The following is a 22,506-nucleotide window of genomic DNA, read 5'->3' as shown; positions in this document are numbered from 1 at the left end:
ACTGGATGTGTGAAGATGGATTTTATCTAGTATGAAGTCTGTGAAAAATACTGTTAAGCCTTGAAAGCTGAGGAGCATCAAAGAATGAGTAACATGATGAGATTCAAGTGATTTATTATATTAAGGATATTTGCATTTCCTGGCCACTCACGAGGAGCGTAGGAGGCAGATACCTCAAACACATCAGGATTTCTCAAAGTTACACATTTGACTCCCAGGATATTCAGTGCCTCCCATAAGATCTGCTGACTCAAACAAAACAGTTTGCCCCACAGATGGGGATGGCCATCTAGTGTGCAGCAGCACACACATTAACCCTCAGCAAAGTCCTGACTTTTAAATGTAATGGAAAAAATCCTGCTCTGACACAGTTATCTAGAAAAGTTCTAAAACAACTTTCCCCTTTTCATTGGTTGTTGTTGTTGTTTCTGCAGTTTCCCTCCAAGCTCACAGCACAGTTCAGTTTTGTTCACTCAGCACAGCCATCACCATAACCCAGCCTTGGCCCTGACACGGGGCCAGGCACAGTGCAGGGCTGTCACCATGTCATGGTTACTGTACCAAGAGGAGCTTCACCTTCCCTTCCAGCTCCCCCACATGTTATGTTGCTCATAATAAATATATTTCACTTCTACATTTATCTCCAGCATTTCCCACCCATTCCCACCCTTCATATCCATGTGTCTCTACACTAAAGAGGGGGATGGTTTGGATTTGTTTCTCCCACCAGCATTACTCCAGCTGTCTCAGGTACACTGAAACTTGACTAATTCACACTAATTTTAGCACAGATAAACAACATTGGCTCTGTCATGCTATTTTCAAGTATAGTCCTTTTTTAAATGAACTGAATACAGCAGCTCCTCTTCAACAAGCATCAACATGCATCATTAGAATACTCAGATTTTTATTTTTTTCTTTTAGGGAACTCAAGTATCTACACATTAACAGCTTCACATAAAACAAAACTGACCAGCTTTTGTTATTTCTCCTTTGCATATCTATGCAAACCACTAGACAAAATTCCTGTGACAAATAGCAGAAGATTGCAAATATGTTTAATATTCTTTGTAATATAGTTCAGTTCCTATAACATCATTTAGATTGCCCTACGGAGCTTCTGTACTTTGTACTTTATAACATTTAATCTCTCTCCTGTGAAATCTCGAAGAACAACCTATTCCATAAGTCAACCCAACAGAAAGTTATTGACAATGATTTCATGAAGAGCTTTGTCCCAAAGGGCATTGGTAGGTAATTTGCAAACCTAATGTACATCTAGTCAGCAGAGGGTTTTCAATGCTAACTTACATTCCTACAATGTAGCACAGTGATACAGCCCCCCTGAAGCTGAACAAGAGATCTTTGAATATGTTTTTCATCAATACAAATTACAACAGTTTACATCAAATTTTAAGATTCAAAAAATAACCTTAAAAGAACAACTACTTACTTTTTTCACATTCTGCACAAGACTTTGGTAAATAGGTTTTTCTTTATTAATAGGTTGGGGGCTGTTTATTTCAACAATAAATTCAAAAACATTAACACAGACATAATATTCATTCTAAAAATACAGGATTTTTTTTTCTTAAAGCCAATAAGCATATAAAAATTTTGTACTTGTTTTACCTAGATATCATAAGCCAAAGAAAAACTACAGCAATTTAAGACACAAGAAGCTGTACCTGAAAGAGAGATTATTACTGTAGTCCAAATGTTTCAAAGCTAGTTTCCAGATGTAACCAACCTTTTAAATTTAACTAGGAGTACAGCTCAAATGAGAATTACTGCTACACAAGTGTGGGTGGAAGCATCTATAAATACTCAGAACTTCACATGTTAAAAAGTATCTACTATGCTCTCCAACAATAGTTTAGAAATAAGGTAACAAGTTTGCATATTTCTTGTGATTTTGTCATATTGTGGAGATTGTATCACTAACTTTCATTTTACAGCTGGTGTGAGAGCATGCTTTTGCAACTGGAAATGAAAATAATAGCTAAAACCCTAGGAGCAGATTAAAAACTAACTTTCTCCTCCGTGGACGTTGACTTGAAACTATGAATTAATGACAGAATTATCAAGGAGCAGATATGAACATACTGACACTTGCAAACATTGCCTGGCATTTACACAGGACCCAATTAAGTTATTTTTAACTAGAGAAGTAAATGTAATATTTAGTTGTTGAAAACTACACACCACTGCCTTCCCCTGTTTTGCTCTAAAAGCTGATGAACACAGCAAGCAATAATGCATAACTGTGGTATTCTATCAGGTAGGGGCAGCCTCTGGTTACATTCCCATAGTGCAAACCTACTTGATCGGCACGTTGGTGCAGTGGTACCATGAGAAATCCCAGTTAAACTCAGCCCAGGGAAATAACTGTGTATCCCAGCAGAGCATCTCACCAGCCCTGCTGAGCAGCTCTGCCACCCAGCTGGCTCAATTGCTCTGGGCAGCACAGCCCTGAACATGCACATAAACCCAAAGGTCCAGCACAGGTCCCAGAGAGCTCAGCTCCTTGACACCAGTGCAACACAAACATTTCAACAATGCAGCCTCGGGTTCAGCATTTCTCACTGCAGCAGCAGTACAACACTGTGGGATTCACATCCTCTGAACCTGAGAGAAGCAGGGAGAGAAGGAGAGAAAAGAATGATCAAAACAAATCTTATCTCATTTGCTGCTCCTGTGTTGTGCCAAAGTAGAATGCAATATGGAGATTGTTTACCCAAAGTGATGGTGTTTTGTTTCCCTGGCCTATCATGGCCAAGCACGTGTGTATTCTGTCAGTCAGCAAACAGTCACGAGATTCTGGGCAGTTGAGTTGGGTGCTTGTGCAGATTCAGTTTAGATGCAATGTAGTATAATCTAGAATAATATAGTATAATAAAGTAATTAATTAGCCCTCTGATATCAATGGAGTCAGATCCATCACTTTCTCCCCCAGGGGTTGCCCTGATTTACTATACAACACACCTACAGGAAGAGTTACTTCACCTAAAAATATTTCCCTGCATTTACTTCACTGCCACTGCAGACTTACAGAATGAAGAATTTCAAAATTCAAAGTTAATGCAAATATTTGGGGTTTGGCTTACTTGAAAATTCTAGTAGCACTGTAGGCTACTATCTACTAGCAAAAATTTAAAGACACTAGTGACAGTTTTGGCCAACTTTTTCAAGAGTATTTAAATCTATTTAAGCACATAATTTTGAATAATTTCTAAAAGAAACAAGGAATGTCAGCAGGTGAATATCAACTTTTTGATAACCCAGACTCTATACTGAGATACCCAAGAGCAGATTTCTCAAAGAAGAAAAAAGCTCTTCATGTATAAAGGCAGAAGAAAAAAGTAAGCAAAAAATGTTTTGTTCCAACCCATTTGGCATAGCAGACACATGGGTGAAAGCTTTTTGACATCAGTACTAGACCATTCAGTCAGAATGGTCTATGACATTACCTAAATACTTAAAAGTCAAAACCTGCTGGTTGTGAAAAGCTTTTTTTTTCCAAGTCATTCTACAGATGAAAAATTATCATTGGGAAGTTTCCCCAGTGAAGTCCTTACCAATTTCAATACTATTTTCACAAAACATGTTGAAGACTCTTCCAAAATCAGATTAACTTTATTATTTTAGCTTCCTGTTACTCAATGTCTCCTCCATTTGTGTTGCCATCACTAAAACACTTTTACTACTTGAAAAAATATTCATCATTCCCCTTAGTTATGCCTTCCTGTACTTGCAGTTATATCCACTCCCACTGCACAAAGATAATTAGTTTAATTAATCTTCATGATTATTTCTTAAGTTTAGTAGCCTTTCTTCCTGTTCTCCAAACTAGTTTGAAATTGATGTCTGAGAGATCAAACATCTGCTTAGCATGTTGTAAGTGCTGTCCCGAATTAAAAACTTGAAAGTATTTAATGTACTATATAGAAAATTATTATTCTGAAATGTAAGCTACAGGTTATTACAAGGATTTCAACAGAATCTCCATTCATACAGGTTCATGATATGTGCAGGCAAAGAGAATATGCAGTTTGTAAGTAAAAGTAGTTGACAATAGAGGTTTTCTGCTAATGTAAGGCTGTTTATATATATCTAAATATATATATTTTCAATATACATGCACATATACACATAAGCACACATAAAGTGCACTGCTGCAAACAAGTCAAAAGAATGATTCAATATTGAAGATTTATTTTAATGGAAAAACTTTGAAGAGAATCCTTGCATAATTCTGTTAAATTCCTACCTGAAAAGCAGAGAAGAAAGATGGAAGAGGGAACCTGGAAACTAGAATACAGGGAGGATTTTCTAGAACCTATGAGGGGCTTTTTTTGGTTGCAGTGTAAGCTTTCTTGGGCTGTGGAATGCTCTCTGCCAAGAAAAAACATCCTTAGAGAGAGAAAAGCATACAGAGCATAAGTGCTATGACTGAAAAAAACCCTTCTGGTATTATCTTAAGCCATATTTCTTTAGCTGAAGATGTCAACACACCTTTGTAACACCTCATGATGGATCTAGCCTGCCAGTCTAATTTGCTACTTCTTCTCTTTTCTTATTCTGCCTAGGGAAAAAAAAATCAATTGATTGCTTTTTCTAAAAAAAAAAAAAATATTACACACATCACAGTTCAGGTGTTAAAAACCAAATGGAATGAAATAACTGATTATCTGTGCTGCAGTGATACAGGTAAAGAGTACAGAGGGCCTAAGTAACTGCAACAATTTCAGAATAATTTAAATAAAATCTGGATTTATACTGAGAAACCTTTAGAAGCAAAATACATTTTTCACAGTAGGTAAGAGATTCCAGAAACATAAGTACTACCTTGAGTAATTATTGTTAATTAACTAGCAATGAGGCACTATTTCCAAATGTGACATTTAAAGCACATAATGTGATTGTGAATATTCACAAAGATAATTAAGCTCATCTGCTTCAAGTCCTTGATTTCAGCGCATCTGAAAACACCTCTTAAACTATCATTAGACCTGTAATCAAGTATTTTGTTGCTCAGGAAAATTGCATACCTTTGCTTACCTGCTAATATTGGGATATGTATTCAAATGCCAGGACATGGCTTTTGAGAAGAAACTCTCCTTCAGGCAAACGCTGAGGAGAAACAAACCACTAATTCTGATCGCCTTCTCAGAAGGGACCATTAAAAATTAATTCCTCACACCATCAGATGGAAACAAAACCAAAAATTTCTGTGTTTCCCTAGCTAAACTCAAGATCACAAGACTCATGTGAGCCATACTTGACTGAAAATCTTCATCATCAAGTGAAAGGTACCCCCAATGCACATACTGAGGATACTATTCATGTTAAGTTGCACACTTTCTTCCATCTTCTTTACAGCTAGATCCATTTCTTTACAAAAAGAAAAATGCAACCTAATTCAAGGATGAAATACAATGTAAAAAAGTGAAAATCAGAAAAGGCACTGACTTCATTCTCTTGGAAAAAAAGTTTTAACCATTACTCTTCAGAGGCAGAAGGAGTCTTTGTTCATCAACTCTGATCTTGGTCTTGATCAAGACCTTCTTGGAGAAATAAACTCTGAAAATAGCAAAAAAATGACCCCAAGAATAGAATGTCAGAAGAGTCATGACTTGGTGTTTTCTTCTTTGTTCTTTTAAGAGTAAAGACAGCTTCTTTCCACTAGAAAAGAGATTGATGAATAATGTGCTCCAAGATGGAGAAGAAACATTTACACAACGTTCTAAAGTACAAAAGGTTAAATTTACTCTATTGCTCTCCAATTATTTGACATAGAGGATTTTTAATCAGTCAAAACAACAGTGTGAGTTATTATGTACTCTAAGGATGTCCTACCGGTCTGTATCTCTCAGCCCAGTTTGAATAGCAGTTTTTTTCAACACCAGAAAACTCTTTCTCGATCAAACTTTTATCAAGGATTATGTTTGAAGAGTAAAATAAGGCAAAATCTTTCTAAAAAAAGAAAAATGAAATGTTCTTAAGGTGCATAGTGCCAAGAAACTCCTGACCTTGTCTAAAAGCCAGTTCCTGCTGCTGCTTGGCTGCATTAAGTGTAGATTCACTGTTCTACTTCAAAGTCCATTGCAAGCACAGGAAATGCCAACTGCCAGGAGAACAGAGGGGATGAGACATTCTGCGCCACAGGTCACTAACCCCAGCCAGCACCCTGCTCATACCAGCAGCCAGCTGGACATCACCCAGGGGGGTGTCATCCTCCAGGAAAGTGTTGGTCCATTCTCAGCAGTGAAAGGAGAACACCTGACCCCAAACACAGCAAACACCTCACACAACCAATTCCAGGCTTGCAAAGAACCTCCTCAAGAGATCTAAATCTTACCCACCTTCCCCAAGATCTGTTTTTTTAAACTATAAATAGACTGAGAAAACAAGAAGAAAAAAAATGTTCTACAGTCTCTGGAGATGAACAACAGAGAGTATTACGAACATGTTGCTGCACTCCCACTAAAGACATGACTTCAGATAAAAGTGATCTTCAACCTAACTAAACAATAAAATCATAGTTGCCATTCTCTTCCAAGTGCTTTCAGAGAAAAGCAACCTACTCAGGATTATCCAAAAGAAGACATACAGGAGAAGAGTAAAACTTACTAGAGATCTTCCTTTCCCTTTCCTTATTCTGTGCAAGAACACTGGAATGCTGTTGAAACACTTTCTTACAGTCATTTAGTAGTGACCTTTGGCAAGTTTCATGAGGAATTATTCTGTTCCTATATAAAGTGGTCAGCAAAATAAAATAGGCTGTGAGAGGTTAGAGTACACTAAACACTGCTACACCAACATTACTATCACCAAGTGTAACAGGTTGGCCCTAAGGCAAGCCAGGTTGCTAAACTGACATTAATTGAAGGCCAGCTGCTCCAGTGCACGTTCTCAAAGCTACTGGACAACCAAGGAATAGAAGGAATAAGTAAAAAGGAAAACTATGCCATTGGTATTTTCTCCTATTATATTTGTAAGCATGACAAAATAATGTCTTCAGACATTTCAGGGGAATAAATATGTAGGTTTCTGATGCTCATCACTGAATTTACAGCAAATTAAGAGGAAAGCAACAGCTTAAAACATGTTTTTCAATTGAATTCATCTGCTCTACAGAGCTGGCATGATGGTATTAGACCATATGCACCATAACACATAGATTATTGTATTTTCTGAAACCATTCTAAAATCCAAATTAAGTATCCTGTGAATTGCAGAGATTTGTACCAAAGAAGCCTAGAAATTAACACATAATACCTATGTATTAGGTAGCCCAAATGAAAAATCAGAAATTCTCAGAAAAAATATCAAATAGTTGAGCAAAGTCAGACCAAACAGCAAGATTCATACCAACAGAGACTTTGTTTGACATTTTAGTCATCTGTATCAATCAATCTTTTTTAGCTACTTCCCACTATTTACAAGAGACATGGGCTTACCAAATGCTGAGTAACACAGCAAGATGACAAGGAGAGAAAAGAGAGAAGATAGGAAAATGAGAAGAGAACCACTATTTTTTATTCTGAAGACAGGCAACTTTTACATTACAATGCTCACCAAAAAAAAAGCAATTTGTAAGTAAGTGTATACATTCAGATATTTAAAATCATTAGTTATCGAGGACTCTATCCTTCCCAAGAGCAAAGTGTGTCTATCATGCCATCAATTCTCATCCTTTAACATAGCACGTTCTTTATTGTGCAGAAAGATTCTGGAACAATTACACCTGAAGCTAATCACAAGTTTTCCATAAACCATTGACTCTAAGGAATATGCTCATAGAGATCACATTCTCAGCCAGCTAAAAGTTATGAGAGTGACTACAAAATAGCTACAAAATAGCAATTGTACATTCATGCTGGGCAGACAGTGCAAGAGTGTAACTTCCCACACACACCGAAACAAAGCGAAGAATTCCCATGTAGTTTGCAGTTAACCTTTAAGTGTTTTGTGACTAATCACTGCACTATGGCTAACCCTGTGGATGTTCCTCAAATGGCAAGTTCCTGGAAAACGCAGAAGTGAAAAGTTACAATTTCCTTACACATCAGCTAGTGATTCAGTTTGTTCTAAAATATGAAAAATCAGAATTATTTTAGCCTAAGACAAAGCTAAGTATAGCGAAGATACTTAAATCCCCACCTCTGCTGAACATTACATATCCACAGAAATGTACTTCAGATACATCAGCTACTCCACACACAGCAGTGGGTGTGTTTGGGATGATATGGTTCAAGCAGAGCAGTTTGATGCACATAATCAAGTAATTAAAGAGAAACATACATTTAATGACAGGTAGCTATTAAGAATTACTTTTAAACCACTAAATTCCCTACTGCTGCCCCTATGTGGGAGAAAAACATGGCATAAATGTGGCAGCTTCTCATCAGCTTCAGAATGCAGTCTAGTGTGTGTAGTAGTGTGTTAAGAATAGCACATGGTGTTCACATCACCTAAAAGCACAAACCCACTAGTGGTTCCTAGCAGACAGTACTCGTGCCCAGAAAACACTTCAGCAATCAAGATCTTACCAGCAGTCAAAGGAGAACTTCAAATGTACTGCAGCTCTCCAGGAGATAATTAGCTAAATTACTATAGCCATTTATTAAATAATCTGGTTTCCCCTTCATCTCTATGAATCATATTCATTAGCATCAATCACTTCTTCAAGTCACAAACATTTATGCTCTATTAAAAGCAGGGATTCCTCATAAGTGCTAGACACCTCAGTTTCAGACTTACAGACTTGGGAGGCAAATTGCTTCAAGTATCCTCAGTTCCTACAGGTAAGGAAGGACTGGCTACTTTCACAAGCATATCCCACAGACACCTGCATCCCACAGATTTGGAGCATCCACTATTGGTGTAAGAAGCACTGTTCTATTCACAACACAAGTCTTAGCAACTGCTTTCCCAGTCTCTGAAACACTGTGTGTCAACTCCTGCTGGCCTGGGACTTATTTCTGAAAACAAGAGAGAGAAAACCACCATAGACAAACTCCTTTTAGTTTTATGGATTTTTATCTTAAGCTTCAGTTAAACAGTAGCTATTAAAATTCAAACCATAGCTGTTTGTACTGTACCTCAACACTATCATACTTTTTAATATAAAAGTGCCAATCAGCTAAGGCTACTCATGTGCTTTACAGCTTTATATTGATTTATGTACATATATAAAATCAGATACCATCAGACACCATCTTCTTCACACAGTCAATAAAACAAAGTACAAACAAAGCAGCAAATAAACCTGTCTCCTTCTTGCACATCATCCACGGGGAGCACCTGGCACAGCAGGGACAACAGCTATGGACAAGTTCTGGTGACCCAACCATCAGATGAGTGGTGGCTGTTCATCAGCACAGCAGAGCTGGACACTGCCAGCTGTGCACCCACTGACAGGGTATTTGTGCAATGGCACAGAGTAACCCATCACTGCAGCAGGTCTAAAACTTAAAGTAATGGTAGACAGTTGTACTTAGAGACTAATTTCTATTGAGAAGAAATTACCTAATCCAAATTCACAAGTAATTTCTGTCCATCCCCAATGTTAACTAGGTGATTTTCTTATTTTAAGAAGTAGGTTTTGGAGTCTTACTACCCACCCTGATTTGGAGTAATATCTGAGGCAGTACAGTCAGTGATTTAAAACAGTTATCTGAAAACCTGAGCTATAATGAACCTTGCATTTATCAGTCAGCCCGGGCTAGTTTCATTTTCTTTACGACTTCATTCTTTCAACTAAAAAATAAACCATTTATTATTCCCAAGGCTATTGAGAATGTTAATAACTGGGGGGAGGAAAAAAAAAACAAACACAAACAAAGATAAAAACCAAAAAAATCAAAATATTAAAGATCCTCTTCTCTGGAAAATACAGATGCAATCCTAATCCCTCTGATGTCAGTGACATAACCCAGTATTAAACATGAAAACTAGTTATTTAATTATGGAAATAAACTATTAATTATGTCAAGCAGCTACGTGTTTTGCTAGCAATGAGGACATTTTAACTAGCACCATTTCAGTACCAGCAAGCAGAGTAAGATTGAACTACCTAATTAATTTTAATTTCTTCTGCATTGTTAGCATAGTACTAGCTTTAACATGTTTATATGACTATGTCAGCCCTAACCACCTGCACCCCTAACTCCCATCCTTTCCATAGAAAACCAGCTCTCCCTCAGTAGATAAAAATACAAAATTCCATGCACTAGTCACAATGTTCAGAATGAGAACAATTCTTTTAAAGAGTAAATTATCATTTGGAAAGAGGCAAGGAGACCAGAGAAAAGGACAGATTCCTAGTTCTGACTTCAGGAAGCAAGTTGTTACACAGCTGGCACAGGCACAACACACAAGCACATGAAGTCTTCACTATCATGCCCAGTGTTCTTAATCCACCAACCAACAGAAACATCTGAGAAAGGCAGAAGTTTTTATAACATTTTCAGGTATGTCCTAGAAGAAAAACAACAGTTTTATTTAAAAGAATATAAAATAAAGCCTCCACAAGCACAGTGAAGGTAAATGTCAGCCTTAACAATCTAACCAGCCTGTCACCCAGCACACAGGAGCTGGAAGACAAACCAAACAAAATTCCACACCAGCTTTTTCTTTGAAGAGACATAATTACTGCAATGAAACATGATATGTATGATAAAGGAATGTGTCATTAGTTCCATAGTAATGAAGCAAGTTCTTTGATGAACAAGGGGTTTTCTAATGTTTCTTTCTCCTGTAATTTAAAGGGAATTTATAACTAACAGTTGTTTTTATAGAACAAATATATAGCAAAGGCATCAATTAAATTCTTTCTATGAGGCTTCATCCAAAGATCAAGTGTTAGCAATCCTTGGTACATTCACTGGTATTATGACCTTGAAGATGCAGCTATATGACACATGCTAAAAATAAAACCTGCTTTAAAAAGAGCAAGTGAAAATAATAGAAACTTCAGGAAAACTCTTTCTAGCCCAGATGCCAGATAAATCCTACACAAGTAATCTCTCTATAGAACCTGAAAAAGTAGAGCAAAATTTCTCAAAAAGTTGTTTCCTTGACAACATTGACAAACCAAGAAGGGTAAGGAATCAAAGTCATAAGATGCCTTGTGGTTTGTTAGCAGATTTTTTTAAATATATAGCAGTATGCAAGATGCAGCTGTAAAGCCAAATTTCTAGAAAAGAAGCAAAGTTAGATTGGTTTTATTTATATTTTCAAACAGCAAAAATATTCAGAATTTCTTAACTGTTACAAAAAAAATTATACTCCCATAATGTATTATAGCCACTTAAGAACTTAAAACTACTTTAGCTCATTTTTTTCCCTAGTACCAAAATCTTGACTGTTTCACCAGCAATCTCACTGACACAGCCAGAATGGGGACAAACCATCATTCATCTGTCCCATCTCAGCTGACATTCTGCCTTTGGCCTGCCCAGCAGCTGCCCACACAGGTGCTGGGTGTAACTGGAGAGCTCCCCTTGGGCATTCCCAGTTCAGCTGCATTAGAGGCACTGCCCCACTGCCATCCCTGGCCCTGACTCTGCCCTGGCAGGAGCACAAAGATGCTTTCTCCTCTGCTGCTTCAGAGACACAGGAAACAACTGGAAGAGCTCCCAGCAGAAAGGAAATGCAGAGCCCACCCATTCGGGACGGATGGGCTGCTAGGAAAAAAGTCAGACAAACACTTTAAATTCCTCGTACTTCTGCAAATAATGATACAAGTAACCAAAACCCTTTCTAGCTAACATTTCATAACTCTCTTCCATATCACTGTTAAGGATATTTAGAAGTCAGTCTCCATAATTTTGGATTTCTACAGAAAAAAAGGTTTGTGAAATAATACTGTCACTCCATGCTATCCTGTGCACCTCACCTGTGGCCACTTTGCACATGTTGATCAGTGTCAACCAAATTTCACAGAAGGCCTCAGTGTTTTTCCCTCAAGGCTTAATCATGCTAAGCAGCTGAATAAAAGACACTGCAGAAGCTCCAGAGAAAGAAATTGAAGATGATTTGTAGTCAGACTCAAAATACAGACAGGCTTCAGTAACTTCCCCGCTCTTGGAAGAACTTTTATTTTCAAAATTTTTCTTTAAATAATTCCCAATTTATTTTTGCAGGGGTGAGGGGGAACACAGGCAAACTAGCTACGCTGTGAAATATCCATCCCACTCTTCTCCCCCACTGCCACATCCTCTCACACAGCCATAAAGCAGTCAAAAAATGTTTCACAAGAACACTGGGGGTATCACTCCTGCATTCTTTAAGGAAATCCTAAGTCAGGAGTCATTTCCAAGCGGAAAAAAACTCATGACATCACAAAGCTAAAAACCTCACCCAGAAGCTGAGGTTCACTGCATTTTTGCCCTCCCCCTTTTCCTCAAATGTCAGTCTTCATACAAGTGTTAAGATAAATTCTAATCCAAAGCAGTACTGAATTTAGCTCCTGTTAGTGCAGAAGGAAAGAAACAATGGCTTATCAAACCCTACAGAGATGAGGATGGTGCTATTTATACTCAAAGAAACATACTCCTTTGAAAAAATCCTTTGAGGCCTAAGAGTGTGTCAAACACTCAGAACATAATAAAACTATACAAGTCATCTCCAGCTGTGGATTCTGAAAAAGTGAACAAAGGCATTACAAGGATTTCTGTTTCCTTGACAACTGCATCACTGGAAACAAGGAAATAATTAAAAAAATATATCTCTCTAACAGCACTCTCTAAACATTATCAAGGTACTAAAATACCAAATATGAAACAACACTTACCCACACAAACTTTTGGGATGAAGAGACCAAAATTCACCACTTTGATGAACTGTTCTTTGCTGATACATGTCACCAGCTTTTGCAGAACAATTGTGAGAGCTATCCATTACATCCTGACCTGGATTATCGTCTACCCATGGCACAGCCAGAAGCTTTCCCTGATGGCCAAGTCCATTCCTTCCTGCATGATGTTCCTTTTCTTACAAAAATAAGCATGATGGAGGATACTTCTCATTGAAGTGTATGAAATAATTTTGTTACAAGATGATCAAGGTATACAAAAAAGGCTGGTATTACCATGCATGTGCCTATCATGTAAGTGTACTGCCATCTTAATAGCAACCTTAAAGTCACTGGAAAAAACATGCACAGTTCTAAATGAGAAGAGAAGAGAAGAGAAGAGAAGAGAAGAGAAGAGAAGAGAAGAGAAGAGAAGAGAAGAGAAGAGAGAAGAGAAAAGGCTAGATCTTCATAAAGAGAGTTTTGCTTCAGTATTTCTGCTAATATTTAGAAGCCTTTTCAACAAGAAAACAATGGGTGTTTTCCCACATCTAGGTAAGCAGCACACAATATCCAGAATATTAGCATTTCCTTGCCACTTCCAAGATAACAGGGAGAACTACTTGTTATTTTTAACATACAGTATTAAAAATGTATCAACAGAGGTCTTCAAAACATTTCAAATAAAGAACATATGTATCAAACAGGATGACTTCCTAATTTGTCACCTACAGTTAAAGGAATGTTGCCACAATTAGATTTTAAAAATCAATCTAAGAGTTGCCCTACTTGAGGTACTAGCAGCATGATAGCTAATTGTGCTTAGTGAAGAGTTTGAATCCAGCCAAGCTGTGATAGGGCTACAGCCCTCTGAAAGCCATGCCTGAGTGTACAGGAAATATGCTGGCAGCTTAAATTTAATAAACAGACACATCTGTGACAGAACAACAAGAAACACTACCTATTCCAAGTGAATTGTGTACAGAATGGTTGAAAGCAAAAATACTAGATTTTGTTACTCTGAGACAGGGTAACGGACAATATCTAGGAAATTTGTGTTGCACTATCTGTGCCACACAGTTTATGGATTGAGGCTATCATCTTCTATCATTCAGCCCAATACAACAGGATCAAGAATAACAAAATTCCTGGAATATACTACTGTGCTATCTTTCTCCTAACAGACACAAAATCACAAAATAATAAAATACTTTGAAAGTATAATTGAAAATTGTATTTCTTGCGGCATTTGACACACTCCAGGAAGCAAAATCTGTACATTAAATCTAATGGGTATGAGTAACATACCACTCTAAATCTAATGATCACAAAAGAGTCTCAGAAGATTGGAGAAGTATCTGGAAGAAATCTCTTTGGGTAGCAAGTTACAAAGATTAACTACTTAGGAGCTCAGAAATCCCAACTTGAAAATAAGCACAGACCAGAAGAGGACTTAAAGGGACCACAAACCTTTGACTTGTTCTTCTTTACTCATCCACTCAGAGACTGACCCCTGGTCTGAACCAGGATGGTTGTTCTGTTCTTAATCATGGGAAGTCAGCAATGCCCCTGTTCAAGAGGCTTACATTATTAAACTCATTTAAAAAACTTTTACTTTACTTGTATTAATAGAGCTGTGACTAAATGACTATGCAGCTAGGCCTGTAGGGAACAAAATATATAAGAAAAACTTGCAACAATGTATTAGAATACAAAGTGCTATTAATATACATTTTGCATACTCAAGAATTGCAGCACTTTCGTTCCTTGATCTTGTTTAACAATGGAGTGAAAGTGCTGAAAATTAAGAAATCCTCTGCAACGAACATAACACCTGCTGTGATGCTTTAAATAAAATATGAGAAACACAAAATTAACAGCTAGCAAATGATTATATAAAGATGTTACCTTGAGTTAATTTTAAGGTAAACTAGGAAATACAGAACAAAGGCATAGGATGCTGAAGTTATGAACAATTGTTAAAAAGCTAAGTCCAGCACCAGTAACTAGTGAAAATGTTAACATCTGTGTGGCTCTGTGTAATGACAAGATCTTCCAAATAAAAGACACTGACAATGTGAATTCAGCATTGTGGTTTCTGCAATTGATAAAGACACAACTTTTTAATGTTCTCTGCTACCAAAGACAAAAAAAGCTGTATTCAATGGTAATCTGTGATTCTGGATTCTGTATTTGGGGTTCTAAACTAGAAATACCTAAACAAGGTCTCATGCTCAGAAAGCATTGAACATCCACATTATGGGAACCAGGCACCTTTAACAGTGATAACTCTCAAAATTTATGCAAAAAAAGAAAGACAGTAGATGAGATATTAAAATAATTAACACTATTTTGGTGTTTAAGTAGGAAAATCCAAAAATGGCAGTAGATGCCTAAAATACATTTACAGCAGCTATTCAAACAGAAAGTAGAGAAGGGTTATTCAAATAAAAGAAATTTAACCAGTTCAGACAACATTTCACAGTTCTTAAAATACATACCTAGGCTAAAAACATAAGCTACTCACAATAGTGTTACAGTGTAACCATGAAGAGCAGCACTGCCACAGTAAGAGTTCCCCATTCCCTACAAATTCAAAATCTAGCATTACATATTCTTCTATTAATGCTCCAGATTTGAAGAACCATGGATAATTTGCAATACCTATCACTTCCCAGATGGGGTTCTATCTTATTTTCAGGTCTCTCTGAAAACTCAGGGGTTTTCTTATAGATTTAGCAACACATGCATAAACCTGCAACTTGGGCCTTTCAACATACAACATAGAGGCAAATATTAAAATCTTTGAGTCCTCATCCAGAGGCAGTTTAGTTCCCATCCCTTTCTAACACGCTGAGGTGCCCCATCTGCTGGCATGAGTGTTACTCTAAAGAATTCTGCCCCAAGCTGAAAACTGATACTTTTTCCAACTTCACCACTTGATAACTGTTTGAGGTGTTTTAAATGCAGCAATACAAAAGAAATCAGATCCAATACTTCTAAAGAAAACCATAAAATGCACAGAAACACGGTTCATTCATTCCTAACTATGCAAGTTATGCTTCCGATGATCTTCCAGCTCTAGGTTATTCTTCAGACAACAGAAACTGAAAACATCAACTCATTTATTGTAAACACTTTAGCACAACTCACATTGATTCATAAAGGTGTTAAAGTGCATATTTCAACCAGAGAGAACATAAATGGAAGACTATACTTTTCTCCTGATCTAAACAGGATACATACACATACTTAAAAAGTAAAAAAAACACATAATCAGTTCCATAGACACATCTTAGACATTCATCTGTGTGATATGAATGACTTAGTCATCATAATTTAGACAGAAATAAAAAAAAATTATGATTACTAAGGTAAGTAAAGTAAGTGTTTCTTCCTTCTCCATGCCAAGTTAAAAAAAAAAAAGAAAATCCTTTCCCACAAAGGAAAATTCTTAGTTTGTGATGAAAGAGGAAGTTATTAAGAGGAAATTATAAGAACAGACAAAATATACAAATTGAGTAAGAGCTCTGGTTCAAGCACCACTTAAGCTACCACAGTCATCTCAACTTTGAACACTCTGCTCTGAGAATCCCCACTAAATACTGGACTCTTCAAAATACAAATATCTTAATGCATAGGCTGGGTCTAAGGACTGAATCCAAGACATTTACTCTTAAAAACAGTCACAGTTACTCCTGTGACTAACTCAAAGTACAGAGTTTCTAGGGTCTGAATTGCCTCTTCTCTCTGATCATGTAGAGATTTTAGGCTTTTAAGTGTGCTTTGAGTTTTACCCAAATCAGATGTTGAAAGTAAATCATGCAAACATCCTGAGTGTCTGCATATTCCCATTAGAGAGAAAGAGGACGCACATCCACTGCCTGGATTTAAATGAGCAATTCCAAGCAGGTGCTTTTTGGGGGGAAAAAAAAAATATACAATCTGTGTGAAGTTAAAAGGATGAGGAAAAAGAAGAGTTGACCTGCATTTTCAATCAGTTGCTTTATGCCTATACCAGAAAATTGACAACTTCAGGCAACAGCCGACAGCCAAAATCAACTCCCAGAAGGTAAAGCAGAGCTGCCACCGTCACCAGGGATTTATGCGCTCGTGATCCCAGAAAGGGAGGGAGTTTGGGAGCCTAACACCAAGTGAATCCTCGAATCCTCGGTGTCACCGCGCCCTCTGCTGCCCAGGAGAGCCAGCGTGTAAGGGCGCGACAGCGACGCTATTCCCTGAGAAACAGCATCCACAGCATCCACAGCATCCACAGCATCCACAGCATCCACAGCATCCACAGCTGCTGCTCCCTGCGAGCTGCCCTCCAGAACACAACTGTGCTTTCACAGACTTCCTAAGAGTTACGTTATTCCGTCATTAATTTTTTAGATCTGCATGCTCTGAAGTGTTGCCAACACTAGTATACTTTATTTATATTGAATTTCCAAGGTTTGGGGGACCTAAAATAGTCAGATTTCTTCAAAAACTGGCTTTACTGTTAATGACTGATTCCAAGCAGGCATGGTAACAATGATTCAGAAAAATAATTTTTCTTTACGCTCAGAAGACAAACCAGACTGGCCATTATTTCAACTTTTTAATAATTTTATATTGCAGTAATAACTCAGATTTTAGATTTTTATACCAAATTCAACACATCCCTAACTTCAATTGTCAATAAAAATGAGGCTCTGGAATAGTCAACAAACATAAAGCAGATGATGTGACAGTTTCAGACAAAAGGTCAAATTCAGACATCCAGAGGTCAGTATTGTACAATATAAATTTACATTGCTACTTAAGAGAAACATCCATCGGCACTTTTTGCATATCTTAGCCTTTTCCTTCTAAGTCTGTTCTTCAAGCAAAAGCCAAGATATAACAAATATACTAAAGATTACCTGAAAGGAGAAATAAAGGTACTTTTCCCTCTACATTTAATGTTTAAGAAAAAAGAGGTTTCAAAATCCTCGTAAAGAAGATGAAGGAGCTATGTTGGTATTCTGGTACAAGGGATGTTCTTCTTAAGATTTACTAAAGTCCTAAATTTTAGAAGCAGGAAAATAATTGTGCCTGCCACGGTAAATGCATGTTAGATGCAATAAAGCATGTCTCCCACCAGAAAGGACACTTTTTGTGCACTCCCATCAAAGGTATGCTCCTATGCAAAGCCACTTCAGGAGACTATTATTTGAACCCAGAGGCACAATCAGCCCTATATCTGGGAAAGCATATACCCATTACCCATTTTAAAAACAAGAGCCTCATTGGACTGACTAAATTACCAAAGGACTGAAGACAAATTCATTAAAGCTAGGAGGAAAACTCACTCTGAGTATTGAGCAATTAACCCTTGAAAGAAATAAAAGTGGGAAGACCCCTTAGATCATGACTAGACAGTTCTGAGATGCAAAATCCACCCGATCTGATCTACCTCCTCCAGCAGATGTCACACAGGCTTGTCAGAAGAATTAAAAATATTATTCCAGTGTTGGCAGTTAGTTGCTTAATGACTCATGGCAGAATCTGTGTGCATACCCTAGTGCTCATGGCCATTGTGATAAAACACTGATAGAAATCATGAGAAATGACCTAGCAGAAATCTAACTTCTTAAGGTCTAAAACACTGACATGACTAAAATAAAAAAAAACCTAAAAATAATTTTTAAAAAATTTAAAAAATAAAAAACCCCACCAAATTCCAAGCTAATGGAACTAACTGTGGGTAGAGTGAAGGATTAGGCTGCAAGTTTATAATAATCTTATAAAGCATCTCCTCAAATTCTGAGTACTACAGAATTTGAGTAGTAGCACTACTCAGAATTTAGTAGTACTACTACTAACAGTTTGAACTGTTAAATACACACAAGCAAGGATGTTATTTCCAGAAGAGCATTGTTTAATACAACATGATGATTGAGCCACAAAGCATCTTCCTTTACATTACCTTGACTGTTTTGTCCATAGAAGCTGAGAGGAGCATGTGACTTTGTTCCAGTACAGGACACCACTGGATTTCATTAACAGGGCCGCTGTGTTTAGACATGTAAAATATTAAGCTTTTGGGAACTTCAGTTACTTTATATTTAGATCCCAAATATGGCTTAATAAGTTCAGAGATCTTTCTCAAAGCCTGCTCTCCTGATCCACCTAACTTAACATCACAGTCTGAGCTACCTCTCTGGTCAGATTCTTCTTTTTCAGGCTTACTGGAATTTTCCTGACGCAATCGTTTAGGGATATATGGTCTAATTCCTTTTAGGGTAGGAGTGCTGTCTTTATGTGCTCTCTTCTGGGAAACGCCATTTCCAGAATTTGTTGAAGAGCTTGAAGCCTGTTCATAGTTTCTGTAAGCCACAGATATTGCAGCATGGCCAGAGTAAACCCTCTGACAATAGGAAGGTGCCAAGTCAGTGTTGCTATTCCGTGCATAATGCTCAGGGGGATCTTCACAAACCCTGCTCCAGCCAGATCTGCCAGTGCTCCCAGCAGGGTGCATTTCATGTGCAGATTTTGTACTACCAGGTGCAAAGTGCTGAACACAACTCACAGAAGAACTCAGCTGGTTTGTTTGTCTGCCAGAAGCATCAGGGGCTTCAGTCTTTTCAGCTTCTGTCTCGGAGTCTGAATCTTCATAAGCAACCAAACTCATTATGGCTAGACACAGCAGACTCCAGAGATCTCAGTGCTGCAATCCTCCAAAATTATGATCTAAAATAAAGAATTGATCATTCAGAGCACAATTAATTACAGAGTCTACAATCTGAGTAACTTAGGGATATAAATATCCCTTTCTTAAAAAAAAGAATTTCAAAACTCTTATTTCTGTTTATTAATGGAATTTATTCCTCTATTACAACACACTGTACATTCTATTAAGCCCCACAATTTGCCTCCAAGCCCTTTGCATACATTTTTAATGCACTGCAGAGGTGTACATGCATACCACAAAACAATGACAATGAGGATGAAAAGAAAAACAACCTTACAATATAAATACAGCAAATTGCTTTGCCTTACTTCCAGCATTACATCCACACACACACACACAGAAGAAATTAATTAATTATGTAGTGGTTTTGTATGTACATTTATAAGAATACAACTACAACTGTTTTGGAATCAGTCTAACAGTATCTGTTTCTTAATACTACAGATGACTTGAAAGAAGTTGTGGAGAGGTTCAACTGGCAGTTAAAGTGTAAACACATTTTTGACCCCTTCAGCAGCCTTGCAGTACAAGGAAATTTTCCAACTATATGCACAGAGCATGTTCCACATATGGAACATGTGTTTTACAGATCAGATACGCCAGAAGCTACACTGAATTCACTATTTGCATTTACTTACAGAAAAATGAGAGCATAGATCCCTCAACTGTGAAATGAGTTTTTTTCAATGTGTCTAAGAGAAAGACTGTCAAGACTGCATATGTAACATGTAGAATAACTCACCCTCATAATAATCCCACCAAGATTTTTCCCACAATTTGTATGGAGTATGTGGAGTATAGAGTTAACTACATTCAAACAACCAACGTGTCTGCAAAGTAATATTTCAACTTCTGCTGTTTATAGGCAAGAAGTACTGGTATGACTGATTAAATGTGACATTTTATTACTGCTTTGTTTCCTTGCCAATCTGCTAGCACTCATTACACTGAAGAGATTTAATCCACAACACTTTCAGACAGGCTGCTGAAATTCTTGGTTCAGGTCAGCAAAGAAACTGCCCTCAAAAGCATCTTGATGGCAACAGGGAACACATGAAAGTCATCAGTTATCTCCATGAGCATTTGCAGAATTGACAGCACAAAAGCAGGGACACCACAAATACTTCTGGAGGAGTGGGAATCTGGAACCTGCAAAGATTATTCATTTAACTTCAGAATTATATCTAGTTGAATTAAAACAACTGTGTTTCACATAACCTACAGAGGTGCTACATGACTCTAGATTCTGACATCAAATTTCTAAGCACAGATGCAGAGGATGGGCACTTATTAATATACACACATTCATCATTGCAGATCCTTCCCAAGATAAGTGATAAGACTTTTAACTGGAACAAGGTGACCAACATTTCAGCACACAAAAGCAACAAGATCTCCCTCTAGAGGACATTTTGTCAGTATGTGAAGTTTAAGACAGCTATAAGTGACAGCAAAGAAGAGCAAGGGAAAAAAATCTTTTTTTAATAATACAGCTTCATTTATTACAATATTTCATTTAAACAATGTCAAGGGAAAAAAAAGTAGTGTTTCATGAAAACTTAACTAACAATTCAATTTAAAACCAGTAAACTGAAGTTCCTAGCAGTAAATTGAAACATCAAAAAATAGGAGCTTTGAAGGGCTTCACTTCAGTAATTGTATCAAGTGGTTACTGTTTGTACTGCAGTGCTAAACACATTTCCCAGCTAAATGCATCATGTCCAAAGAACAAATATAGTAAGAAACTGACCTCTGGCTAAAAGCTACAAACTAAGATACACAAGTGGATTGGGTTAGACTTACAGAGCTACTTTAGTTTGTTTTAACACAAAACAACCCCAAGCTGAGATTCAGAAGCGTTAGATAGTGCCTTGCAAACGCAAGGTTAAAAATGTTTCTCATGAGATACTGGAAAGAAACTGTCCCATTAGATTTGGTCAGCATAAATCCATTCCATCACCCATAAACCTCAGTATTTTTGTAACAACAAAGCATCTCTCTGTCTAAACACTTCCCATCAACTTCTGTTTTTAAAGAAACACCACCCAGAACCACTGCCCTAACCAAAGAAAAATGGGGGGTCAGGGGGAACCACTTGACTGGAACTATCCTGTAACTAGACTCTGAATTTATTCAGGATGTGATGTGCAATGTATTGAGCTAAAAGAAAAGTTTGCAGTATTTTGGTTTTCCTCGGCTTCCACAGGACTGATTTATCTGAAGGCACTGAAGAAGAGTGTCCAGCTCGCGGGGCACAGCAATGCCAGCAGAGCTGGGACAAGGCACAGAGCCCCGCGGGTCGCTCCGGGCGGGGCCGGGGCGGTCGGACGGGGGCACAGCCCTCCCCGGGCCCCTCCACAGCCCCGAGGGGCAAAGAACGAGCTACTGGAGAGGGTTCGGTGGAGGCCACAAAGCTGGTGAGGGGTCTGGAGCATCTCTCCTATGAGAGACCGTGGGAGACGCGTTTAGCCTGGAGAACAGAGGGGATCGCATCAATTCACACAAATGTCCCAAAGGCAGGTGCCCAGAGGATGGTGCCAGGCTCTGTTCCGTGGTGCCCAGCGACAGGACGAGGAACAATGGCCAGAAACTAAAACACAAGAGTTCCACCCCAAGCCGAGAAATCATTTCTTTTCACGGAGGGTGGCAGAGCACTGAGACACGCTGCTCAGTGCAGGCGTGGATTTCCCTGTCCGGGGACATCCAGCACGCACCCGGGTGCGTTACCGTGTAACCCGCTCCGGGTGACGCTGCCTGGGCGCAGGGCTGGCCTGGATAACCTCCAGAGAGCCCTTCCAGCCCCACGCTGCTGCGAACACCCGAGGAAGGGGGTCCCGGGAGGGCCCCGGCAACTGAGGCCGGCTCCTTCCCTCTCCCGCAGAGCCCTCGCCTCTCCCCAGAGCCCCGGGCGCCGAGGCCACCCCTGCTGCCGGGACAACGTCCCCAGGCGCCGAGGCCACCTGTGCTGCTGGGACAACATCGCCCGGCC

At 38.3% G+C, this 22,506-nt stretch overlaps 1 protein-coding gene across 1 annotated transcript in view; it reads right to left on the bottom strand.

The window, feature by feature from the left end:
* The window catches only part of WDR25 (WD repeat domain 25), a 59,878-nt gene that overhangs the window by 37,252 nt on the left and 120 nt on the right, over positions 1-22,506 (bottom strand). Inside the window, exon 2 of the mRNA XM_005417886.3 lies at positions 18,753-19,516. Within this exon, the coding sequence (XP_005417943.1) occupies positions 18,753-19,457 (705 nt within the window). The 5' untranslated portion in view covers positions 19,458-19,516. The remainder of the gene's footprint in view (positions 1-18,752; positions 19,517-22,506) is intronic.

This window comes from Geospiza fortis, unplaced genomic scaffold (assembly GCF_000277835.1).
Source record: "Geospiza fortis unplaced genomic scaffold, GeoFor_1.0 scaffold23, whole genome shotgun sequence".
NCBI classification, from domain to species: domain Eukaryota; kingdom Metazoa; phylum Chordata; class Aves; order Passeriformes; family Thraupidae; genus Geospiza; species Geospiza fortis.
This window is presented reverse-complemented; position numbering and strand designations above follow the sequence as displayed.